Genomic DNA, 27,222 nt, shown 5'->3' with positions numbered 1-27,222 from the left:
TTCGTTACCTCTTCACGCGTCATCTACTAAACCAATCGTCTTGAATACCAGATATCCTGACAAGTAAATCACATTAAAATCTACTTACTTACAAAAAAGGAATCAGGGAAGGGCTGATAAACTTAGGCTTTTTAGGCGATGGGCCAGTAACGTATCACTATTTGAATCAATTTATCAGTACCACAAAGCTGATCGTGTTCATTCAGTCTTTCCAAGACTATTGGCTTTGTATTCCCTTGTGAGACAAACACGTGATTATATGTAAGTACATATGTACATATGTATTAGATTATAATAAAATTTTTGTGTCATCAAGTCATGAATATTGGAGCAGTTTGGATGATAGAATGTTCCTAGTTAGGGATAGAGTGCCGTGTGGTTCCCGGCTTCAATAGAAAAAAAAATAGGACAACTCCATCTCTCTCCCATGGATGTCGTAAACGGCGACTTAGGGGTAGGCTTATAAACTTGGGATTCATCATTTAGGCGATGGGCTAGCAACCTGTCACTATTTGAATCTCAATACTATCTTAAAGCCAAATAGCTGAACGTGGCCTATCAGTCTTTACAAGAATGTTGGCTCTGTCTACCCCGCAAGGGATATAGACGTGATTATATGTATGTATGTATGTATGTAGGAATAGAGGGATGAGATAGTGTTATTAAAAACAAAGATTCTTTTCATTCTATTCAAATTTATATTTATATTTTTATCCCAAAGCCAGGCCACCTAAAGGTAGCCCACTGAAACCTCCTAAAGGCAGGGTTAAACCCATTCCCCCCATTCCTCCCATTCCACCCATTCCACCTATTCCTCCCAGACCCCCTAATCCTCCCAATCCTCCCAAACCGCCCATACCATTCAAAACACTCAATCCGCCAGCTACACCCCCAGGAACTCCAGCCATTGCTCCACCTAATCCTCCTCCCAATGCTCCCAAGCTTCCTAGTCCACTAGACAATCCACCTCCACCCAAAACTATACGTGGAAATGCTTGCACTGTTATCAAGTACGTCACAAGGAATACCTGTGAAAAGCCAGAAATCATTAAAGCGGACAATTTTGTTCAACAACAAGCGTATTTTAGCCTATGGTACTTATTTATGAGTTTGACGAGGGAAATTCCGTAGTAAATAAGAAACCTTTATATTATTGCCATTACTACAAGTAAAAGTTAATCACTTATAAACCTGGTTCTTCTTTTAGGCGATGGGTTAGCAATAATGTCACTATCTGAATCTCAATTCCATCACAAGACCATTATCATCATCATCGTGACCTTTTCGTCTTTTCAAGGCACTTGACTCTGTATGCCCCGTTAGGGATACAACCGTGATTATATGTGTATAGGGAAGTATTATTAGTATGAAATATTGCTCGTGGATAATGTTAATGTCAATTTTACTAAAAAATATCAACATACTTAAAAAAGGTATTCAGAATATTAAAAACAAATGCATAAGTACTAAAGTGATTTGACTGAGGTAGCTAGTCTACAAGGGAAGCCTATCCTGCACTTACTTGGCCAGTTTGTTACATAAAATTTGACAAAAATAAAAAGATTACAGTCGTAAAACTAAAAAAAATGTAAGTACTAAGTGCTGTAAAATACTTAGTTATTAGTGTTCACTAGCCAAATTAGACGAAATGTTTACAGTTTCGTTACATCCGTCATGCACCCTTTTCATTCTAGTCTATGCGTACTGGTAGTTGATACTTATACCAAGATTAAAATTTGGAAGGCAAGCTCGTAATCCGTGAAATACTACAAAATTGTGAAGTTGATTGTGGCGAACTTCTTTTTATAAAAGGTGCAGAACATATAGATATCAATCATATGGGATTTTGCGATTCAGATGACAGTTTAAGCATTTTGCCCCAATTGTCAAAGAGGTTATTCGCAAAAGTTGATTAAAATATGTCTTCTCGTCCTTCTCTTACTCTGCGGTTAATCTTGAAGATCAAGACATATTAATATGTCTTCTCAATGATTCCGAATAACCACACTGATAGAAGTGATTAGTAACCGGCTCTGATCTAAAAATCTGAACAATTTTATCTGAAGCTTGAGTGAATAAATATAAAGAGGAATACTCACTAGTCGCATCATTTTTAAGATCGGACTTCAGCAGGTCTATGATATGAACAATAGCCGGATAGAAGTGGACGTTTCAAAACCCGCACACAAATTTTTATACAAAACAATTGATGAAGTAAGACCAATCTATTTGTCTTGGATTTGATAAGAAGTTAATTAATGATGTTTTCTCTAGTAATCAACCTTAAGGTGATCCGAGTTTTAATTATGTAGATTAGACATGTAGCATATTGCATTGTTTTAAAATATAATAGAAAACATATATTTATGACCGAAATAAATAAACTTTTTAATATTTGGTATATTCTTAACTTTCGAGTTAAGAAATTAAGTCAAACACACAAAAGTTTAACAAAATATACTTAATATGTCATGCATTATTAAAATTATCAAATACTAACTTAGATATACTTGTTTTTTGGAGGTATTGCAAATCACCAGAAATCTTACGGTATTTTTGATTACTATTGTTTATTAGTATTTCTGTTGACTAAATAAGTAGGAATGTTTCATCCTTAAACTAATCTCAATTCAAAAGGCGTACACTTTAGTAATGTCTTCGCAGCTCGAACTCATCCACGACCTTCGTATTTTACTATATAGCATGATACTGTCAGTACCAGGACATCATTCAGCAGTAGCTCAGTGAACAAACAAACCAACAAAATGTTCAAACTTGTGAGTATTTAATTATGTATTCTAAATAGCAACTAATTTGGAACTGAAGAGCTTCGGTTTTATCTTACCTAATTGTTGGTTCTCGATATGACTTCACGACAGTTAAAAAAAATGTCAATCGCAGAATATACAATATCAATAGCATTTATTACATTAAACGAAACAATGGAAATGTTTCAATTATGCTATAAATTTGATTCAATGTGTTTATTAATGTTATTCAAAATTAAATATTAAATTAAAGTTAACAATAAGTCAATGTGGCCGCCGGGCTTAAATTCCGACTCAAGAAAATAAAAATGAATTCGTAATTTTGTGATATAAAACTTTTTTTTCAGTTCATCTTCTCCTGCTTCCTCGCCTTCGCTGCCGCCAAGCCTAGCGTGGTAGCGCCTGTAGCGTACACCGCCGCATACACCGCCCCTGTTGCCGCCGCATACACCGCCCCTGTTGCCGCCGCATACACCGCCCCTGTTGCCGCTGCATACTCCGCCCCGCTAGCATACTCCGCCTACACTGCCCCAGTTGCTGCGTACTCGGCGTACACCTACGCCTCACCCTATTCTGCTTATTACCTACGTCGTTGATTTCTGCAGAAATATGACCATTAAATAAATTTTATTCTCAATTATTACAATATTTTCATTACGCCATATTAAACCTATAATTAATACATATATAAAATATCTACGAAATTATTCAGCCATTCGCCTAAATATAAATCGTTGGTAAAAATCAACCCAAGCAACGCTACAGCTACTTTTTCAGCTGAAGAATTATTAGAAACATGAATGATGATCTGAGTACCTAATAAATAATTCTAATTTGGGATATTTATTATTTTATTGCAAAGAACAAAGCTATAAAGCTTTTAACTACGATTTTTTTTCTTGTTAGTTAGTACTACTACTAAAATTAATATTTCTCTGGTTGTAAAATTATGATACTTCACGAGGAGTTCGAATATCTTATTGCAATAGCGTGGCAACACGAGCCACTAAGTAATACCTAGATAGACGATATTGCGGAAAATATTAAAGATAACCTTACTTAATTTCAATTCAAATAATAATATTACTTTATCATTTTAAATAATCAATGAGGTCGTTGTCACCTAGTCATGATAGTGCATATGGATAACCTTAAGGCTAATTCGTTTAAAAAATAATGCATTTACGAAGAATATTCATAATACTCTCGTGTTTCGTTAGTACATACTGTTAATGTAAACTGACATATTAATCGCATAGCAGAATATGTACGTTATAGATTCGGAAATAGATAAGGAGGCTGGAATGGAACACTAATGAATTGCCAAAACTCTGGAACAAAATCGATTTTATTTTTGGTCGCACGGAAGACAGCAAATAGAATTTGGCTAAAGCCATTAAAAATAAGTACTTAATTCAAATATTACATGCCTTTCATGCTTGTTTATAAAATAGGTGCCCCAGAAAAACATGCAAAAACACGGTTTCGTTTAAAAAGCCTCAATAGAAAATAAGTTCGCTCTCTAAATTCTTAAAATAATTATCAGAAGCTTTCCATAATAATATTAAAAAAATAGAGGCCATATTTTCCGCCAAATTTATGAGCCCTGGCATTATTCACCACGGCAAGACAAAACATTTTAGTTATATAGTTTATGTTATGTTACATTAGTAAGTAAAATGTAAACATAAACTGCATAAATTACTTACCTACACAGATTGAGCTGGCCTCGAATAACTACGAAAGTTGTGTGATGATGCTTGTAAAAATTAACATGTTAAGCTTTTTGGCTTTCGATATAATGGAGAAATACGACATGAAAATATGCAGAAGAATAGAAAGGATGTGGGTTACTAAGCGTTTAAATTTATCATTTTTTTCTACATACGAAACAAATACTTAATTTCGCTTGACTTCGAGCTTAAAAGCCAAAAGCTGAGTATGGAATCGGCAACACGCTATAATGACAAAGAATACTGTAGAATGTGTAGCTAAGTCAATGTCAAACCGAAATATTGTACTAGTCATTTATTACTGCAAAATATCTTTACGAGAAATTTAATTTTTAGTTTTAGTTAAGCAAGCAAACATAGTTTCGTGATAGAATTATATTACGTCTTATCAAAACTTGGCTTTCCGCTAACAAAATAATCAAAAGTGTAAATTAAAAGTAAGTATATAATACTATATTTTAACTATGTGGCATTAAAACCTTACGAAAAAATTTTTATATCTACATATTCTCTTAAAATAGTTCACCTGAAATGAGAAATCAGAATTTGATGAGTTCTGATATACCTAGATAGTTTCTCCATCAAGAGCATATCCGTTTGCGTATTAACCAAAATACATAAATACATATATTCACGCCTATATCCCTTGCGGGACAGACATATCCAACAATCTTGAAGAGACTGATAGGCCACGTTCAGGTGTTTGGTTTCATAATAGAATTGAGATTTAAGTAGTGACAGGTTGCTAGCCTGTTGCCTAAAAGAAGAATCCCAAGTTTATAAGCCTATCACCTCATCGCATTTTACGACATTCACGGGAAAGAGATTGAGTGGTCCTTTTATTTATTTTAACCACATGGCACCATAATATTACTTAAATCCGTGGGAAAAAACTTGGCTCATATTTTCAGATTTTAAGTAAGAAGGTTCATGATCTACATAATTACAGTATCATCTAGTTTAAATAGGCACATCGACCTCCACCGACGCAACGTAACTTAGAACAACAGGCACGCGCGTACTGACCTCTGGGCTTCTGACGCAACGTAGGCGGCCCATCCTGAATGTTTATTTACCTTTGCGTTATACAAAACGGAACCAAGCTTAAAAACCGGCATATTATAATAGTTTCTCTTTTTTTGTATTAGTTTGAAAATATTATGATCCATTTTTTTCTTTCTTACACCATATGCGATTGATGCTTCTTATACCACCATATTTGAAATTTAATATGTATTTTCATATAGTACTAGTATTTTAAAGTTTTATTTTATGAGATTTTTTTAAGATTTTGGTGTGTAATTGCCATCCACTTACTAACCATACCTCCAATATTTACTTGGAGTTGAGATTGTGAAATAAGTAAACGTTGCTTTGTCAGTTCTGCATAATGCGCACCCCGATGCATATCTTGAATTCGGAGCAACGTTGGACGCAGCAAGAGATCCTTCAGCCGAAACGTTGGTAGGCTCTCTAACAAGGTATTTAAAGTCAATGCAATTCTTTCTTCTTTATCAGTTACTGACTAAAATAGAACAAGCAAACATCAATCAGAATGTTCAAGCTGGTAATTGTGATTTCTTTCATACAACATTTTCATATGAATTATTTTTACGACTCATTTAATAACTAAAAAATGGAGTAACCGCCTGTACCGAATTCTATGATAATGTGTTATTCCTTATATAAAGTACTCGTATATATATAATTAAAGTAATTAGTATATACGTATTTAAAGTTAATTTGAATTACAGGTTATCTTCGCTACAGTTATGGCGGTCGCTGCTGCCAAACCTGGCATCCACTCTGTTGCCTACCCCGCCGCCCCGGTCGTAGCAGCTGCCTACACCGCCCCGGTCGCTGCGGCATACACCGCCCCGGTCGCTGCTGCATACACCGCCCCGCTCGCTGCGGCATACACCGCCCCGGTAGCTGCGGCATACACCGCCCCGGTCGCTGCAGCATATACCGCCCCGGTAGCTGCAGCATATACCGCCCCGGTCGCTTACTCCGCGTATACAGCTCCAGTTGTCTCAGCTGCTTATAGAGCTCCGGTATTATTCAAATAAAATATCAAGACTGATTAATCGTAAAAAATAAGAGGAAATAAAAAAATCTCTGTCATTTTATGCACGTCTTTTTAATTTATTTATAGTTTTCCATTTTCTTAACTTACATATGTTAAAAATTATGTCTTTATCTCTTGCGGGGTAGAAGTAATAGTCTCAAAAACACTGAAAGGCCACGTTCAGTGTTCTGTATAGCTTAATACTAGATTGAGATTCAAATAGTGACAGTTTGCTAGCCTATTACCGAAAAATGGAATTCCAAGCCTTTCCTTTGCTTGACTCTTACAATCTACATGGGAAGATAGAAGCAGCTGGCACACTCAATGACAAAATACAATATATATATACATATATATATGTACACACGTAAATGTTTATATATGTGTTTATGAACATTTTCAAAGGCAAAGTCTATCAAGCAACATCATCAACATCTGATTATGTAAAAATGCAAATCTAAGCTATTATACACCCACTATTTATTATAATGGATGTCATAACTAGTAAAAATGGAGCAATTTTAATATGGGTAGGTAGGTAAATTTATAGCTACCTAGTAATACACAGTCAACAGACCTTTACAAACAAGGTTTGTATAATCTGTAAAATATTACATGAGATCAATACCACAGTCAATACCTAGACAATGTTTAACTTCCCAACTTTACTGTAGAAATACAAACTTGGAGAAAACCATAATATTATTAACTAGAGATATGTGAAATCCTTATTATCTATTATCCAGATATTACTATGTAAATAAAATTTTATTTGGGAGCAGCGGTTGATAGGTTAACCTTTTAGTAAAAAATTTGATAGAATCTTAAATAGAGATTAGCCGAATTCTTTCTCATTAGATATTTTTTTAGCCATTGAAAATACTTCAATATCTTTGCAGGCGAACCTTATCCATATTGAATTTTGATCCCAGTTGCCTGAATGTGCGTTTCTTCACGATGTTTTCCCTCACCGTAAAAAAATAGTTTAGCAACCAAACTAATATACGTAACTACGAAATAGTCATTGATAATTAATTCATAGCTGAGTGGCAGATTTTAAGATAGGTCAAACTGTAAACATATCATAATGTAAACTCAATGACTGAGACAACATAGTTTAATATTTATTAATTTTATTTATTCACAGCGGTAGGATTTAAACCTCACGCTTTTAAACCACCGATGTTCAACTCAATATTTTTACATATATCGGAATCTATATTTAAATTTGGAATTTGGATTTTAACAATAAAAAATATCTGCTTAAAATAAAAGTTGAATTTTACATCTATGGCATCACTACCAATGTAATAAATCTATTTAAAAAAGTCAGAGTAAAGGACACACAAAAGAGCACTCTTGATTTATAACGAACCTACCTAAATCAATAACGCTAAATGTCGAAAAAACTCGTCTCTCTTACAAATATGTAACACACAAAGACCTCTAAAAGCCGGATGTCTTTAATTCTAAAACTGGAGTAATTATTGATTCTGCTTTGTTGTGACGTTTATTATGAGGAATTAAAGGACGTACCATTTGAGAGACAGATGGAAAGAGAATAACATATTATGTCTTCACCATGTCACAGTTCTCATTATATTTATGAATGTGGATGAAAATAAAGAAGTTTGCATTAGTATGGATCATATGTATATTCACTTATGTAGGGATGGATCGCTTTTGTTAAAGCATTGACTACTACTGTTCCTAATGATATGAATGACTAGAGATAGATACCGAAGATAGCAATGACTTTCTGACTTACTCATAATCGGGTTTCTAGGTAACAATTTTAAATCAACTTGTCAGCGCAAGCGGTAATATTTATATAAGTACCCCGAACAGTTTTCAGCATACAGCTATGCATGTTACCTAACTAAATCTTATTAATCTTTGTTGTTTATGTAATAACCATTTTTGACAGAATTTGCTTTTTGCCAACAGAAGTTACGAATTGTATTTTTTTTATTTCCTTTCTTTTCAAGTTGGATATAATTCTCTTTTGGAATGACCTAGACATATTTGGCCAGAAACCCTACGCACTTATTACACTCAATGTAAAACACATGAAATCACATTCATAATCCAAGTTCTTTTGTACGTCGTCATAACAAAGGTAGATGCAAATGACACGTGTGATGTCATATTTTTTCAAGACTTTACTTTTACAATTTTTATGGTCGTCCTGCGTCATTACATATGGGTACATTATGACACATTTTACGCATATCATATCTTACGTTATATCTGAGGATTATATCACATATTATAAAAAATATCAAAACTTAGTTCCGTTTTTAGTCGCAATTTTTTTTAACTTATTACCTATAGGGAAATAAGTCAAAGAAATTAAGATATGGGAATTACTAATAAAAATTTACATAACTTGGGCCCAGAGTGCAACTAGATGAGAGTTAAAAATGAGAAGGTGGAAATTTGGTACAACATAGATAGTTACCCACTATTAATTATTACTGGGGGGATTATTGTTGTCAACTTTAATTTCATTATCCAATGTTCTTTTCTAAAAAAATAGTATTGCTTCAGTTATTTTTTTTCTATAAAATGGCGATACCACTTATTGGCTATACAAGACACCTATTTAAAAAGAAAAAATAAATACAATTGAATTTATACGCGAGTTCTTAGTAAAATTATGTAATTCTTAATTAATCGTCAGACACTAACGAATACTGCATTTCTTTCCGATAAATGTATCAAGATCAAGTTCAGGGTGATAATTTATAGCGACCTTGGTCGTCCGATCAAGGATATGATGATGCAACAGAATGTTCGATACTAGTCTCGATTGATCCTTACCGATTCAATTAGGCGCGCCAACTCATACAACATAAGATACAGGTTGTTCCTTTTTCCATATTGAAAATTAAGACACAAATTCGTCTGTTGTGCTGTGTGGTTTTTAGCACTTACAATAATACCATTCCATCTTTTCTAGTAAAAGTAGTAAAGAAGGTGTTCACTTTGATGGAGGTAGAGCCTGAAACTCGATTTATCGCTCCCGTTGTATAAGGGAATAACCACTTTACCTATTGCAACAACCATGCATGATCTAAGGCGTGTTAATTACCTGATTTGACTTGACCAACTCCTGGAACGGTTATAGGCAAATTCCCGTTCTTCACCAGGATGATGGATGATGATATTAAGCATAAATGGTTACTTTCTCTCATTACAGCGTAGTCCAAATAAACTTCAACTGTGAGTTTTGAAGCTCAGGGCCCTCATACAGAGAGTCTATTCACCAACGTTAACCAATCATGTCTTATTATTCCTATTGGGTTGATCTCAGATATAGAAAATGCGAAATCTTAAAACATATGCCAATATACATGAAAAGACCCGCGAGAAATTATAACATACTGTAAACCTATTTTATGGTGATGTTAAGTTGTAGATTTTTTTTGCATCTAATAAATTTAATGCTCATTCCTCGTAAAAGTAGTGTCATTTAACTTGTAACAGGAATGTACATTATTTTTATAGAAGCCGGATTCTCGGTAAAATATTAAAGCTACGTGGACACGTTCCATTCTGGTTGTAACATTAGTATTTAAAATTTTATTTACTCTATTTTTATAAGCTTCTCGTTTTTTTATTTGAAATAATCCATCATCAATTGATGGATAGTATTTTATACATGCTAAGTTGTTTAATTAAATATATTACTTTATTTATACAGATCGCGAATAGATAAAAGCTTTTGTAGCTCAACAACCTAGATGTAGGAAGGTAAACTTAGTTGTATAGGCAATTATAGAGGCAGCTGGCACAAAATATGTTTCTGTTTCATTACTCGTCCATGGACTGGTTATGAAGAAACCAATACAACCGATGTTGTTTTATTACTATCCGCTCGTAAATAACCAAATATCCCATTAATGTTTCATTCCAGCAATTTCGGGAATTTCTCTGTAAGCGGTGCGCTTACAGAGAAATTCCCGAAATTGCTGACATAACCACATAAAGAACCTACATACCAACACCTTATACCGGTTAATCAGTCCAGTAACTCAAGTTTCGTCTTTTATATAATAATAACGAAGATAAGCATAAGTATTTCTTATATTGTTTGTCATTTATGTTTTCTCATGATATAAATTAATCATGCTGTCTACGAGTGCACTAGAATTATTCATGTCACGTTTATGTTCAAATCGCGTAAGTCTTGCCAAGGTGCGCAGGCGACGAGCAAAGCCAACTGATGCCAAGCCAAGACAATGGGGTCATTTGCAATCCTTATATATTAGCCGGGACCACTGGACATCACTCAGTCATTGACGGATACACAAAACCACCACAATGTTCAAGTTTGTGAGTAATTCCATTTCGTTTATTTCTATATTTATTTATTCATAATGGTAAGTGGTCTTAGAATACTTACTAACATGCAAGTCTACACACTTGCATGTTAGTAGGAATGTTCCTGGATTATACAAAACTGGATTGATCGTAGAGCGAATGGTTGAACCAATTTCTTTTTCCTAATTTCAAATAAATATGACTTAGCCAATCAAGGATCGTGGTCCTCTCCATATATATGAGAGATATATGCAAGTAAACGGCAATAATTCGGACGACAGAACTTTATGAATCAATAGGCTTTTACACGATAAAAAAAATGTTATCCACACTAATAATAAATATAAGATAAATTGAATAATCCGATGCTCTGTCTTTAAATATTTTAATTCAATTAATTTTAAATGATTAATCAGAATCAGTTTATAAGCGTTACATTATTGCGATTATTTTAAATAGACTGATATTATTTAAAAATATTCACCATAATTAATTCTAATCGTATTCATGATTCATTTTAATGATAATTACCAAGTTTATTTTCCAGAGAAATATAAAAAATCCTTCAAAGTTTCAACTCCGATAAGTCTTGAATAGCTGGACCGATTCTAATAACTTCGAAATTGTTGAACTTCAGTTCGCATCAAATGTAGTTAAGAAAAATTGTAACATTAAAATGGTAAAACATGTGCTTAAGTATATAAATTGGTTAAGGATTTGTCATTTCTTAAATACTTTAAAAATTCCTAAGCGGGATTAGTCCGCCATTTTGCACTTTGTAACTTCATTATCTGTATATTTTTAATTGGCATACCTACTTATAAACATACAGACAATTGTCTACCTATATAATATCCTGAGTTCCTTGGCAAGGTCATGCAAGCAAAGTTTCTAGACACAATTAGTATTTAAATAAGAAATTTATTATAACTGATTTGCCTTTTTATCGACAGATGTAATGTAATCACTATGCAAGCGCGATCTTCTGATCTATAAATCGAATTATCACAGACGTGTTGCATAATTTTAAAACCTGTTCATTGTCCTGTTATAGGTACACAATATTATAAAACGTAACAGATTTTTTAAAAACGATTTTAATTCATTTATCATACAAAACAACCACCTTTGACAATATGTTTATTGCTTATCTCACATCCAATATCTTCTATTAACTTTTTTAGACACCTAATCAAAATGGTATGATTTACCTACTATAAATTTGACTTACAATTACCTTTAACCGACTTTTTAATACAGACAAACATTTCTTATTATTATTACTAAATGAAAATTAGTATTTATGTTTCTATCAAACTGTCATATTTTTGTATAAAGGATATTTTAGGTCCAAATATCAATTTGCTAACATAAATTGAGCTTAAGAATGTGTTTTTTTTAAATATTAACCAATATTCTTTATCACAATTTCATTATTACAATCATATAAGACTATGGTCAATCCGAAAATCATTTTTGATCGTAACCTGGGGTTCGAACCCATGGGCAAGTTGACACTCACCCGAATATCTCGTCGTTATATCCGGATGCTTAAGCCTTAAAAACTTTTTAATAAGCAATTTATTTCCCATTGTTGCAAAAGCATCCCCCCTACCCTCGTCCAGTCCTATCCGTCTATTTATCAAATAAATTTTCTTCCATTTTGCAGCTAATCTTCATGACCCTGTTGGCGTTCGCCATCGCCAAGCCGCTGGTCTACACTGCACCCATTGCTGCCGCTTACACCGCCCCCGTCGCCGCAGCGTACACTGCTCCCGTCGCGTATTCGGCGTACTCAGCATACCCCTATTACTCCGCGTATGGATACGCCGCCCCATACACGTACTACCTTTGAACGAGAAAATAAACCGACGAATAATGTGAATGGAACATGTTGTATTTAATCTGTTAATAAATAGTATTTAATTTGTCAAATCTGCTAAATTTATTACGGAGTACGGTCGTTAGAAACTGATTATTATAGGAGTTTGAAAAAGGTGCTTCTGCCATATTATTAGAGAAATTAACTAATATATTATATATTAAAGGCTAAAAAAAAACTTGCATTGCTAAATGCAAGTTTTTTTGAGGTGTGTCACGCCTACAGCCTAGCAACACTAGAGGCTGCGTGGATGAAGCAGATGAAACATCATGTTATTAATCTACTTCTTCTTTTATATTGATATTGGTGCAAACGTATATCTGTAAGTATTTCTAAGTGTACCTAATTAATTGTAAGGCTGGCTGCTCGACTGTTTGAAAGCCGAGCAGGCCAGCCTTCAAAAAATCCAAAATTAAAGAACTTTCTGCCAGATTAGTCAACTGAAATACCTTGAATTTAGTGGTAATCGTGCATAAATCTCGAAATTCTAGCAAATGACCTCAATTTTTTTAAATCATTATGCAGCAACTCATTATGACTTGGTCATAAAAATAATAAGTGGTCGCTAAAATTTGCACACTAGTGTCAAATTAATTAAACTGGGTTTTATTAATTATAACCTGTATACAAATAGTTACCCTGAAAATTCCTGGGTAAAGTTCATACGTATAGTTTTAACAGAGTTTAAATAAGGTCTTAATTATATATTATAAAGAAATTAAATTTAAAAGAATGATGTAGTTTCTGCAAAAAAATGTCTAAACTTTTTTCCTTCTGATTGGTACCTATTGTATCTTAAGTAAAAAACGTAAAAGATATTTGATCAAGATCATAAAATACCAATTTTGTCCAAGAGTCCGGTTTTGGAATTCTTATATATTTGCTGCAGTAGATGTGCAACGCATCACTCAGCTTCCACTGTCTGAAAAACCTCAACCATGCTTAAACTGGTAAGTTGATACTTAAATTTTTTATTACAATCACTCCCCTTTCCCAGACAGCGGTATTCTAGAAACGAATTATTGAAGACGACAGTGACTGACTGATTTACTGACATAGGTATAAGAAGGAAATGAAAGAAATAGCATTTGATTTATAAATTTATATATTCTTATATGTATATATAATAATATATAATTCTTTTTTAGGTGATGGGTCACTGTTTGAATCTCAATTCTATCATTAAGCCAAATAGCTGAACGTGGCAATTCAGTCTTTTCAAGACTGTTGGCTCTATCTACCCCGCAAGGGATATAGGCGAGACCATATGTATGTATGTATATAAATATATATATAACACTAATACCTATATATATATGTATATAAGTGTAATTAGTAAGTAAGAGTTTAAGTTGTTATAAGAGTAACTGGACGAGTGTCGCTTGGTTTACTTAAGAAAAATAAAATTCATCGTATTTTTATCTTTTTTAGCAGCTAGACCTACCTCAATCACAAAAGACATTACATTCAAAACAATCTATTTGGCTTGAATTTCATATTATGCAAATGCATTCCGGTATAGGTATTGATAACCGTTAAAATTTGTCTTGTTATTGCAGTCACCTTCAAATGTAAAATTAAGTAATTTTAAGATATTTAGATAAAAATTGCTGTCAAGTGTATTGTATGGCTGAAAGTAATGTAAAGATTATATTTTTTTATTTAATGATTGTAGACGAGTTCTTTTTTAAAAATACAGACATAATACATATGGTCACGTCTATATCCCTTGTGGGGTAGACAGAGCCAACATTCTTGAAAAGACTGATCGGCCACGTTCAGCTATTTGGCTTAATGATAGAATTGAGATCCAAATGGTGACAGGTTGCTAGCCCATCGCCTAAAAAAAGAATCCCAAGTTTGTAAGCCTAGGGACATCCATGGGAAAGAGATGGAGTGATCCTATTATTTTTTGTATTGGTGCCGGGAACCACAAGGCACTATTTTTTTTAAATCTATCGGGTAAACATACTATGTGGAATATGATCAAAGTGAAATAAATAATAATAAATGTAAAAATAAACAATAAATTGTATATTTCCATTATAACTGAGAATTGAACCCGGTATTCGTGACCGAATTGTTTTTCAGAGCCAAAATTATGATGCCATTGTGTGTCGCCGACTTTAGCCAACAAAATTAATACGAGTACTTATAGACCATCGCAGCCTTAACTGAAATTCATGTAGTTTTTGCTGATTTTTATGGCTACAATACCGTTCTTTTTCAGATCATTGTCGCCCTCTTCGCCGTGTTGGGTTTCGCGGCCGCCCACCCTCCTTTAGGAGCTGTGGCGTACAGCACTCCCTACTACCCCGCTTCCGTAGCCTATCCCGCTCCCTCCTCCTACTCCGCATCAGTAGCCTACCCTGCACATTACTCGTACTCTGCCTATCCCGCGTACCCTTACTCCGGATTCTCGACTTATGCCGCCCCGTACGCGTACAGCGGCTATCCCTACGTGTTCAAGAAGTGAACAAGACTGATGAATGACAAAAATTACCACGGACAGTTACTTGATGTTAATCGTTAAGTGATTGACAATAAATGTTTTCTTGCTGGTTTTATTTTAATTTTTTTATTTACTTACCTAGAAATTATAAGGTGTTAAAACTGCGTCACTTACCGCGCAGATAAGTACCTATTTATAGTCATTATACAAAATTTCTTCTTCATTTTCGTTTGTTCCCAATTGAACCCCCAGCCAAGTCGCACTTTGAAATCAGGGAAAGTAGTTATATCCCCAATATCATTGTCAGTAGAATTTACTTTTGTTCTATTTTCAGAAGTGGTATGCATTTAGCGCATAAGAAATTTCTAGTACCTATAATAACCAAACCAGGTTAACTTGTTTCAACGGATGCATAAATGGTGGTTATAAAAATTAGGATGACATATTAGCATTTTGATTGATATATTATACAAATCTAATTAATCTTGTTTTGTTCGACAAATAATGACAAACGTATAGGTAAGTATATATTCAAGTCGTACAAAGGAAGCCCCAAGGTTCCCTACACAGTCACAAGAACCAGTAAATTAAAATTAAATTCTCATAGTTTCTCTAAGACTTATTAAACTAATTAAAGTGGTTTTTAAGTCTTAATAGTATCTATCTACCTCGGAAGGAATAAAGATGTGATACATGTATGTATTATTAATCATAATACCTATAATATATTCTATACATACAAATTATATATACATATTATAGTCACGTCTTTATCCCTTGCGCGGTAGACAGAGCGAACAGTCAGTCAAAAAGACTGATAAGCAATCTGGCTTGATGATAGATTAAAATTCAAATAGTGTCAGGTTAGCCCATCGCCTAAAAGAAGAATCCCAAGTTTATAAGCCTATCCTTTCCTATCCCTTAATCGCCTTTTACGACATCCATGGGAAAGAGAATGAGTGTTCCTATTCTTTATTTATTAGTGCCGGGAACCACACGGTTAGCACAGATAGTTACTTACTTAGGTAACCTGTTATAAAAATACATAAAAAGCATTTTTCTTTTAAGCTTTCTTATATTGGTAACGAAATCATAGATTTATTTTTATTTTTTGTGATACTTAATCGTTTTAAGATATTCTTTTTGTCTGCCACCGAATCAATATGAATAAAAGTTTATTTTAAAAATATTTCCAAGGATTTAATTTAAATAATTGATAAGTAGGTATTTAATTAAAATTCTGAATGAAAATGGCCAACAATAAAATAAGTAAAAATGATATAACGCATCTTAAAATGGCATAATATGACAGAGTACAGACAATCCACTAGTCCAACAGTAAATGTAGTGAAAACCTTATGTCAGGATTAACGCCGCATACACCGAGTGGTTCATTGAGAAAGGTATTAGACAAGAATGTGTTTCACCTTCTTGGCTGTTCAATCTATTTGTAGATATAGAATACCACATGTCATTAAGTCCGAATGTTTTTCATTTTATTTTGTGCAATCAAGTAAGAAATATAAAAAAAATGTTCTTTGACTTTAACAGACAGTGAAAGTTTTTTATTTATTTAGTACGTTTGGCTTAAATATATCTGGTGATAACAAGATGAGAGCTAAGGTAGTACACCCAAGCTGAAACAATAGCTATTCACGGTTGCCTTAAAAGTCCTCTAGTAATAGTTATCGGGAAGCAGACAGCGCAACTTGTTTATGGTGACGATCAAGTGATATGGGCGTTATCGATTGAGATGGAGAAAAAAATTAAAAGTATTAAAGATGAACCAAATCGATGGCTTAAAGCATCAATACCACAGCTTTTTCACGCTTCAATGGGTTAACTTACAATTTTTACGTTACATGTAGCGTACCACAGTTTAGATTCCGGTAATTTAATAAACTAGACCCCATTAAAAATGGTTTGGTCATCTTTAAAATTGATGGCCAACCTGTAATAAAAATAATAGAAACTCATCAAGCAGATCTTAAAATTTGCATATCGTCTATATTAATTTAAATTATCAATCGACGCTTCTCAACAAATGTGTAGCAAGGTCACTAAAACTACTCGTAAAAAAGTGCATTTCGAAAAGTTGATTTATAAAGTTTATTATGAGAAAAATTCTAAACATTACAAAGTGACAGTTTTCTTCAACTTTTTTTTTGGGCAGGTCATTTTATCTACATTGGAATATGGCCTCAAACAATTTATTCTTTAAATTCACTTGACTTTTAATCAAAGTATTTGACTTCTGCGCTAGACTATAACGTTTAGACTATAAACTTATTCTGGATGATTAAAAGTTAATACATCAAATTGTTTGAAGATATGTGAGGCAGGAAGTAAGTAGCTGCTTTCCGGAGATGGGCAATTTTCCTTTGGAAACCTTTTAACTTAGATAGCTGGTTAAGATTTGCTTCTCTATTTACTCGTCATGGTTTCATGACGGCACGATATGTCCGTTATCGGCCTATTAATATCGATTCTAATCGACTTTATAATTACCAAAATCATGATTTGCAAAAATTGGCCTTGATTTATATATATTATGATAAAACTGATATTTATACATTATTCAGCCCACTCATATGATGCAAAAGTTGAATCTTAAGTGGAAAACCTTAAAGTCTGTTTTATTAGATTTTTCGTTGCATGATTGCCTACGTAGTCCGGTTTGAGAAACTACTATATAATCTATGCTGAGGGTGACACTAGCATCATTCAGAAACAGTAGTCTGAAAATAAAACAACCATGTTCAAACTGGTAAGTTTTAAAAAAGTAGTAGCGTATTTCATATTTGCAAAAATATTTACCTTTATTATGACATGAAATTGATTGGAAAGCTCGGTCGTAAAGAATGTATTATTATTGTTCCATATTATAATATTATTACAGTAGTATTTTCTGTTGACTTCCTTTTTCTTACTTTCAGATTGTACTCACGGCTTTAGTGGCGCTTGCCGCTGCCAAACCCAGTTTCGTGGCCCCGGTGCCATATTCTGGATACAGCGCTCCCCTGGCGTACTCCGCCCCAGCCGTAGCCTACTCCGCCCCAGCCGTAACCTACTCCGCCCCAGCCGTAGCCTACTCCGCCCCAGCCGTAACCTACCCCTCCCCAGCCGTAGCCTACTCCACCCCAGCCATCGCCGCCCCAGCGTACACCGCGCCTCTCTCTTACTCTCCTCTCGCCTACTCTGGATACGCCGCCGCCCCTTACGCATTCTCTGGACTGGCTACGTACGGTTCTGGCTACGACTACGGTTACAGCAGCTACCCCTACCTGTTCAAGAAGAAGTGAATTATCGAAATCATATGTAAATAAATTAATTTTCTGTTATTTATGTGTATCATTTACCTTTAATTCGAACAAGGCATGGCACGATGGTTTTTAAAATTTAAATTCCCCAAAAAAGTATTAAAAGTTCATCATCAGCTTTTTCTGTCAGACGTAGAAATTTCAAGTTTAACTTATCAATGGTTGAGTTGTTGCAGGTAGGATTGGTATATCTTTATTTTAAGCTTGGATTAATTTTACACGAATACTGTAATTATTCGTGTATAATAAATCCAAGCTTAAAATTATTACTTTACTACTTAAGAAGTAAATTTCTTAAAATATAAGCGTAAACAAAAAACTTAAAAACTTCCTAACCAAAGATACTATACGATAAATTACCAAACGTTACCCATCCTAAGATATCCAGCAATACGTATAATACATATAAAACAAATCACACCATCTTTCTAATTTTTTTCTTTTTTTTATATATACGGGACAAATTACACAGATTGAGTTAGCCTCGAAGTAAGTTTGAGACTTGTGTTACGAGATACTAACTCAACGATACTCTATTTTATTATAAATACTTATATAGATTTCAGCATTATAGTACGCATAGTCGCTGACTGCATTGTACTAAAGGTTAGAAAGATGGATGTTACGAAAGTTACATAACTCAGGCAGGATTAGGCTATATGAATACGTATCGTCAAAAATAGAAATAAAGAGATAACAAAAAATAAAGCGTATAAATTAAAATAAAGCTATTTATTTCACAGATTTGTTTATTATCTCTACATTTTTTTAATTTTTATCTTCACATTTTCGAATATAATGAACAGCTATCTTTTCAAAAGATAATTTTGAATTTTTGTGTTTATTTACAAAAATCAATATGATATGATATGTGATATCAAAATCAAGGGGCTTCGTCACGAACTTTGATAGGACTTTTGTATTATTTTAACTCTCTCTATATCATTGAGGTAAACCTAAGTGTTAAAACAGTGAAATATCAATAAGACATATCTTGTCAATGTTCGTGAATAAAGGTGCTGGTGGTGATGTTACGAGTATAATTTTCGCTCTTAGTGGTATGTTGATCCAATCCTAATCTAATTACTTAATTTTTACAAATAAGACTTTTGCCCACTGCATGGCTCCAGTGAGAATTTTCAAATAAAAATAGATAGCCTACGTCACTACAAGTAAGTAGTTTAACCTCTGTACCAATAATACGAATGTTAACTTTGCATAATGATAACTATGAAAGTTTGAACTACTTTCTTATTTTCTTTCGAATCAAAGGAATAATGGATATTTAATAATGTGGACAAACTCATTTTAACCTCTTTAATTAGTTAAGCTTATTTTGTTTATTGTAAAGAAAAATACTTAAGTTTATTTGTTTGTGTGTTTGTTCTGTGCCGTGTAGTTCTCGGCACCAATCCAAAAAAGAATAGGACTACTTCATCTCCTTCCCACGGATGTCGTATAAGGCGACTAAAGGATAGAGTTATAACGGATATATATCTTTTTTAGGCGATGGACTACCTGTTACTATTTGAATCTCAATTCTTTCATTAAGCCAAACAGCTGAACGTGGCCTATTAGTATTTTTAAAACTGTTGGCTCTGTCTACCCCGCAATAGATATTGACGTAACTATATGTATGTATGTGTCTGTTCTCTCTCACGAGTTATCTTCTGAACCAATCTTCTTAAAATCTGTATGTGTTTCGAGAAGGACATAGGGTACTTTTCATCCAGGTAAAAACTATAGTCACGTGGTATTTGCAAAAAAAATATTTTTGTAAGTTGACGCTTAATTTGCGCGTGTAGGTTCTCGTTAGGTAGGGCGCTCGTTTCGCACGGGCGAAATTAAAGGCGGGTCGAAGCGGGTAAAAGCTAGTAAAGTCTACTTATTTGACATAGAATGTCAATTTTATATACCTTAAATCTATATCTATACGGAAGTATCAGTATAATGATTACTCATATAAAACCGACTTGAACAAAATAAACAACTTTTTATTATTATATCACTAAGTAGTAAGTATGTTGCATGTTTTTTGATCAAAAGTCTTAACTGTTTTAAATATTGCGATATTAACGCAATGGTCTAGTTTCATTATTACCTACACATCCATCAATCGTTTTGTTTAGAATCATAAATTTGAATAACTAAATTAAACTCGATGTGTCAAATTAACCTTGAACAAGAGCATTTATTTGACAAAATTGATAAATTATTCTATTTAAACCACATATTTTTTATGGGAAATCGAACCTTCTGCCCGTTGTATGAAGCTTTATTTACCAAAAATATTCTCATGGTATTTAGGAAGTACGTATTGTTGATAGGTTTCAGTATATATTGAATGATGGCGTTGATCGCAGCATCACTCAGCTTCGACAGTTGACAGTAAACCAAAATCATGTATAAACTGGTGAGTTGTTTAAATTGTTTTAAGAATTTGATTGTTTGTGACTTTATTTATGATAAAACATATAATCACGTCTACATTCCCTGCAGGGCAGAGCAAAGAGAGTAAATTACGTATTGGTTTGAAATCCAATAACCTCATTGTTGAACTAGAACACTACTTTTAGTAGATTCTATTTATAAGACGAGTAAAATTAAATAAAATAATTTTTAATAAGATTATTATTATAAATAGCAATTGATAAGATATTTTTTTAAACATTTTATAAAACAGCCATGTATAGAATAATTACCTCTATAACATTATGTATGATTCTTGACTGTACTGTAGAAATACTTTCTTGAGAACCAACAACTACCTGCCAAATTAAAATACTTAACAAAATCTTTCATACTTTCAGGTCATCATCGCCGCGGTTCTTGGGCTTGCAGCCGCCAAGCCACAAGTCTACAGCCCTGTGGTCAGTTCAGCATTGGCTTACTCCGCACCAGTTTCCTATGCTGCCCCAGCTGTCTCTTACTCCGCTCCTGCTGTCTCCTACGCTGCCCCAGCTGTGTCTTACACTGCCCCTGCGGTGTCTTACGCTGCCCCATCGGTTTCTTACACTGCCCCTGTCTCTTATAGTGCCCCAGTAGTATCCTACTCTGCTCCTGCTGTGTCGTACTCCGCTCCATCAGTTTATGCTAAGCCCGTTGTCCACTCCGTATACTCCTCCCCCCTGGCTTACTCTGGATATGCTGCAGCTCCAGTAACATACCCCGGATACGGATACGGACTTGGATACAACGGTTACCCAGTTTATTACTACAAGAAAAAGTAAATAATGAAGGTACAAATCTTTCGAATCCTCTTTGGATTCAAATTATTTGTAATTTTTATCCAAAGACCAATTATAGGCCTAAATCGTAAATAGATTTTCTTTCTTTTTTACTTTAAAATTGTGAGTCATTTCATCGTTGAACATTTTTTAATATTATTAAGTTCTGTAAATTTGAAAAATACAAATTTGTCAATACCTAAGTACATATTTTTATACCTTATCAATAAATATTTATCTTATTATTTTATTCATAGAAATCTAATATCAACTTAGTCTTATTTTAAATTTCCAAATGACAAAGTACTATGAACATCTTTTGATTCAATATAGGTAAGTAAGTAAGTACATAGATTATATTTGTTACGTCTCGACAACAAAACATCCGCACGAGAGCGCCTGGCGCGTGGAAGCCGCAAATGAAACGCGTTTTCCTATCCTCGTGCTCAGTTGTCTGAGTATACAATAGGTAAAGGTGACTGACAAACTATCAACACACAGCCAATACGGATTTCTCTGAAGTATAAAGATAGTGTATATAGAGAAGGGTTTTTTGATGTAATCGAGTAATAGCGAATCGTTGATAAAGATTTAATTAAAGAAGTAAGTAGTTTTAGGGAGATTATTTATTAACTTTCATCTTAGAGAAGAGACCTTTTTTCATAAAATTTGCGATAAACAATCATGTACGCCAGAGAAGTCGAGGTTAAGCTATATATAATATTTATTTAATGTTTGTCACATCGCCAGGTCTTTGAAAATGTGGTTGGGGTGCGCTTTCTTTCCATGATTCTGAATTGTAAGTTTGTTTTTTTATAAAAGTCAGTTGAAATAGTTAAAGTTGTCTTAATTTTTAATTAGTTAAAATCGATCTTATTATTTCCCCAATCAGCTTAACTAGTTTCTGGTATTAAAATTTAAACAAATAAAGTAAATTAAATTTTCTACCGAATACCTACAATATATAAACAGTTGTAACTCCAATATTTTAAGAAATGATCAAAATACGTACTATTAAAAATCTGGGACGTGTAAACAACTTTTGGAATTGAAACCGCGTCAATTCGGTTACACGGGCCCCAGTAAGAAACTTCTGAGAAGGTGAAAGACTCTATGATTTATTGAGAAGCCTTTTAAATCATGCTCCCATTTCCTATATAAATGATTTTACTTAAATGTTTATACACAGTGTAAGAAAATTGGTTTTAAGTAGGGCGAATTTTTTACTGGACTTTTTTTGTAGATACTATATGAGTTTAAATAAAACACTGTCGCAGAAGACTCTATGCAACAATTATATTCCAATTGTCATATTTAATAAGAATAAGTTTTACTTCATTTACCTTATTGAAACTTCAATATCGATGGGCTACAATTTTTTTAATTAAAATCATTAAGCCATTCAGGTAAATTCTTGGTGATATTGGCTTTATCTTTTTGATGGAATAATGTATTTTGGGTGAATAAAAATTCTATTAACTCAAGCTATGATATCATATCTCACACTCACGTAGATCTAGTTATAGCCGTTGACACCTGATTTATGGTAATTTATACATTTCTCACCCACGGTTTAAAATGAATTTAAAGATCCAGCTTAAATTAGTTAAGATATTTTTTGGTATGTTAATTAACACAATAAAGAAAGAGGTCCGGTTTTATTTCATCATATAAAAGGAATGATCGGGATATGATCCACATCATTAAGACAACAAATAATCTACCATTATGTACAAACTGGTGAGCTATTTTATATTTTTCTAGTTGAAACAAGTCAATCAAGGAAAAGACTAAGACCGAGGGATTCGCTTTTAAAGCGATGGGCTCTAAATAACTAAATCTCATCTCAGCAAGATTATGCGATTCATCTGAACGCGACATTTTAGTATATTCGAAACTGTTAGCTACGTCCATATATGCTATGTATAGTATATATATGCTATGTTTTGTGTATCCCGTTAAGGATAATATATGTAAATAAATGTTTGTTTTATTCTTTTCATTGCAAAAAACAATATAGTTATACAAGACAATTTATATTATATCAGGATATATAGAACAAAAATTTATTGATTACAGATGATCGTCTCCGCTGTTCTGGCACTAGCTGCCGCCAAGCCAGACATCATCGCTCCACTGAGCTACACCGCCAATACTGTGGCTGTACACGAGCCTGTGCCCGTGGCCCATGCTCTGCCAGTGGCAGCCCAGGCCGTGCCTGTAGCTCCGACATGGCGATATGCTGCTGCACCGGCCATAGCTACCCCGACCATAGCTGCATCCGCCATTGCAACACCTGTCATAGCCACTCCTACTGTTCGCGTGGCGGCTCCTGCACTTAATATCGGTGGTCCAGCCATCACTGCCCCCCTCGCCTACCCTGCTCCACCCTTCTCTTCTCCCGTTTGGTCTGCATACGCCGCTGCCGTCGCCCCTCTGCCATACGGATACAATTACGGTGTCAATTACCCTTCTTACTACTGGAAGAAACGTTAAGTTTAAGAAAAATAGTTAATGGACATCCTATTCTTCATCCAGCTCAGTACAAATTAGCTGTAATATCATGAATTAAAAACAAATAAACATTACTTTATCAAAGAGTCGTTTTCTTTACTACTCAGATAAGCCATATAACAGTACCATTGAAAATTGCCTAGTTTCCAATTACAGCAAGTAAAAAGTTCTGTAACGGCCAACTTCGAACTCTTGGTATATTGTGGTTGTTTATATACATGTATGTATATTGTGTTTATATTATATGTATGTTGTAGGCCGATAGTATAAACGGGCCGATCATGGTTTAACTAGTCAAACCTCGACATGCGAGCATATCGGATTATTGTATGTGGTAAGCGGTTAAGTAGATCGAATAAACCTCGGATCAGGATAGAACCAATATTAAAAAGCGTCTTAAGATTAAATAGAAGTTAAAATAAATAATTACGTGACGAATTAAACAGATTGAGCTAGCCCAAAGTAAGTTCGAGACTTGTGCTATGGAATACTTACTCAGCGATACTATATTTTATAATGAAAAATTATATAGATAAACATCCAAGACCCAAGCTAATCAGAAAAAGTCATTCATTTTTTATATCCCTGGCCAGAATTCAAACCCAGGACCTACTGCGTCAAAGCTTGTCTGGGCTCTACCCCTACACCACAGAGCCGTTTGTCGATCTACAAAATAAATTTGCCAAATACCTAAGTATAGGTAGTCGGGCAACTTCAAACTTTATGATTTGAACTATATGACGAATATCTAACTAAGAAAATACAATACATATTTAAACGTGTCACAGTCTTATCACAGGCAAATCACGATCGGCCCCGTCATTCGATCTGTCCGCGACATACATATATTGTAACGGAAAGTTTTTTACAAGTTATTGGTGACATATTGGTGCATTTTCCAACCTATTAGTAATTCATGATGCAGATGGTATTCTCAAATATAGAACTAACCTTGACAATAATTATTTTAGTGTGATTTTCATATTTTTGCATTTAAAAATCAAAACAAGTGTTAATGCAAACTAGACTGTGTTTATCTATGAAATAAAGGTTACTTAACTATTTTGCAATCAATAAAACATGAAGGTCCGGTCTGGTATTCAAAATCATATAAAATAGATTGGTTTGTACATGGTCCTTCATTCTGCAGCGACAGTTTACTATATCACAATGTTTAAATTGGTGAGAATTATTTATATGATATATATTTTCCACTTCTTTAATAAAAATCAAGATACCAAGTATTTCATTAAACTTTAATTTTATTCTGCTAACTTTGGATACCTACATTACTTAAATCAGAGTAGGTACTTTTAAGAAGTTACCTTATCACTGAAAAGCTTTAGGCATAACTAAATTCACTTTAAAATCATCAAAAATAAACCCCGAATTGAGCCAATAATGTACCGAAAATATCTGCCCGGTATTTTGAGGGATTTTGCTTATCTTTATTGTATTTTCTATTACAGTTATTCGTCACTGCCATCCTTGGGCTTGCTGCCGCCAAGCCCAGCGTGTTGGAATATTCATCTGGATATGGATCTTATGCACCAGCAGTAGCTTATTCCACGTCAGGATCGTCTTACACCCCATCGGTGTCTTATGCGCCATCTGCGTCTTACACACCATCCGTGTCTTACGCCCCGTCCGTGTCTTACGCTACCCCGTCAGTATCTTACGCTGCCCCGTCAGTGTCTTACACTGCCCCAGCAGTCTCTTACTCTGCTCCAGCTGTAGCGTACTCTACGCAATCTGTATCCTACCCTGCTCAATCAGTTTCTTATCCTGCTTCATCAGTATCTTACCCAGCTTCAACAGTATCTTATCCTGCCCCATCTTACACGGCCCAAGCAGTCCGTTATTCTGCTCCTGCTATCCGGTATGCCGCTCCCGCTGTTGCTGTCGCTGCCCCAGCAGTAGCTGCCCCTGTTGTAGCTGCCCCAGCCGTGGCTACCCCAGCTGTAGCTACCCCAGCCGTAGCTGCTCCAGCCGTGTCGTACCCAGCCGCATCAGTGTCATACGCTAAACCCGTCGTAGCCTACCCTGCTGCGGTTGCTCCTGTAGCCTACTCTAGCTACTCGGCCCCTTACGCCTATTCTAGCTTCGGTTATGGAGGCTACGGCGCCGGTTACTCTCCACTGGCGTACTCTACCTATTCTGGATATGGACTCGGCTACGGATACTCCGCTCCTTTCGGGTACTGGAAGAAACGTTAAAATTCTAGCTTGAACTAGTAACGAGATTGACTACTATCTTCGTCTATTCGATGTTTTGAGACTTTTGTTATATTTTTGTTAATTTTATTTTGAGTTTTATCTTTTGAAAAAGAACTTAACAATTTCTAGTCTGAAATAAAATGAATAACATCCTATGCACCAGTTTTATTTACTTTAATTTATTCTATTCTATTTATATTTTTACCTACTGGCATTTATGACTGATAGTTATTACTTTACCCTGTTTTATATTCACAATTTAACATGATTCAATCGCGTTATTTCTCTTATTAATGTTTTATGAGTAAGACGAAACAAAGGATATCATATGAACCACAATAAAAAAAAACAAATATTTTTTCCCCTATATTTGATAATGATCTATCATACAAATTAAATCTACGAAGGTCACAAACTATCACCAGAGACAGTATTAAAAATACCTGCTGTTATAAAAAAACATATAAATATTATACATAAAAATTATCAAATACAAGTGAAATTAAATATCTCATTAATTATGCAATTTTAATGTACCTATCTCAGTCAAAACTAAAATAGATACATCGAGAGCAAGTCGAGCTAGTGACATATGCTTTTTGATGCGAATAGAATAATTAAATATAATCTCAAAATAAGATACCTATTGCTGACGTTATCTATGGCTAATGAAATAAAATAAGTAATTTATTTTGTTGGTTTTGATAACTAAAGCA

General features: G+C 34.1%; 6 protein-coding genes across 6 annotated transcripts; 5 read left to right on the top strand and 1 right to left on the bottom strand.

Annotated features, from left to right (window-relative positions):
* Nucleotides 1–710: 710 nt before the first annotated feature.
* On the bottom strand, nt 711–2,111 carry LOC106134889 (uncharacterized). The gene is made up of 2 exons (XM_060946645.1): nt 2,100–2,111; nt 711–1,028 (listed from the first exon to the last, which is right to left on the bottom strand). Exons 1-2 carry the CDS (start codon nt 2,109–2,111, stop codon nt 711–713), a joined length of 330 nt encoding a protein of 109 aa, XP_060802628.1.
* A 606-nt stretch (nt 2,112–2,717) lies between these two features.
* On the top strand, nt 2,718–3,408 carry LOC132902232 (pupal cuticle protein C1B-like). Its single transcript, XM_060946483.1, has 2 exons — nt 2,718–2,777; nt 3,116–3,408. The coding sequence occupies exons 1-2, from the start codon at nt 2,766–2,768 to the stop codon at nt 3,362–3,364; spliced, it is 261 nt and encodes an 86-aa protein (XP_060802466.1). The 5' UTR covers nt 2,718–2,765; the 3' UTR covers nt 3,365–3,408.
* A 2,637-nt stretch (nt 3,409–6,045) lies between these two features.
* On the top strand, nt 6,046–12,750 carry LOC106134888 (vitelline membrane protein Vm26Ab). Its single transcript, XM_060946644.1, has 3 exons — nt 6,046–6,068; nt 6,256–6,555; nt 12,565–12,750. Exons 1-3 carry the CDS (start codon nt 6,057–6,059, stop codon nt 12,748–12,750), a joined length of 498 nt encoding a protein of 165 aa, XP_060802627.1. The 5' UTR covers nt 6,046–6,056.
* A 3-nt stretch (nt 12,751–12,753) lies between these two features.
* LOC132902233 (annexin A7-like) lies at nt 12,754–15,344 on the top strand. The gene is made up of 2 exons (XM_060946484.1): nt 12,754–13,727; nt 15,008–15,344. The coding sequence occupies exons 1-2, from the start codon at nt 13,716–13,718 to the stop codon at nt 15,251–15,253; spliced, it is 258 nt and encodes an 85-aa protein (XP_060802467.1). The 5' UTR covers nt 12,754–13,715; the 3' UTR covers nt 15,254–15,344.
* A 2,624-nt stretch (nt 15,345–17,968) lies between these two features.
* LOC132902231 (cuticle protein 16.5-like) lies at nt 17,969–18,535 on the top strand. The gene is made up of 2 exons (XM_060946482.1): nt 17,969–17,996; nt 18,166–18,535. The coding sequence occupies exons 1-2, from the start codon at nt 17,985–17,987 to the stop codon at nt 18,529–18,531; spliced, it is 378 nt and encodes a 125-aa protein (XP_060802465.1). The 5' UTR covers nt 17,969–17,984; the 3' UTR covers nt 18,532–18,535.
* Nucleotides 18,536–20,950: 2,415 nt separating this feature from the next.
* On the top strand, nt 20,951–26,629 carry LOC106134887 (calphotin). The gene is made up of 5 exons (XM_060946643.1): nt 20,951–20,962; nt 21,360–21,707; nt 23,856–24,267; nt 25,441–25,472; nt 25,760–26,629. The coding sequence occupies exons 1-5, from the start codon at nt 20,951–20,953 to the stop codon at nt 26,504–26,506; spliced, it is 1,551 nt and encodes a 516-aa protein (XP_060802626.1). The 3' UTR covers nt 26,507–26,629.
* Nucleotides 26,630–27,222: the final 593 nt, after the last annotated feature.

This window comes from Amyelois transitella, chromosome 11 (assembly GCF_032362555.1).
Source record: "Amyelois transitella isolate CPQ chromosome 11, ilAmyTran1.1, whole genome shotgun sequence".
Classification (NCBI taxonomy): domain Eukaryota; kingdom Metazoa; phylum Arthropoda; class Insecta; order Lepidoptera; family Pyralidae; genus Amyelois; species Amyelois transitella.
Note: the sequence above shows the minus strand (reverse complement) of the source record. Positions and strands in the feature narration are given on the sequence as shown.

Bases quoted from the DNA above. Each gene is read 5' to 3' on its own strand.
- LOC106134888 (XM_060946644.1), top strand. The intron at 6,556-12,564 runs GTATTATTCAAA...TCCATTTTGCAG, and splicing joins CAGCTGCTTATAGAGCTCCG to CTAATCTTCATGACCCTGTT.
- LOC106134887 (XM_060946643.1), top strand. The intron at 24,268-25,440 runs GTTAAGTTTAAG...TTCATTCTGCAG, and splicing joins TTCTTACTACTGGAAGAAAC to CGACAGTTTACTATATCACA. The intron at 25,473-25,759 runs GTGAGAATTATT...TTTCTATTACAG, and splicing joins ATATCACAATGTTTAAATTG to TTATTCGTCACTGCCATCCT.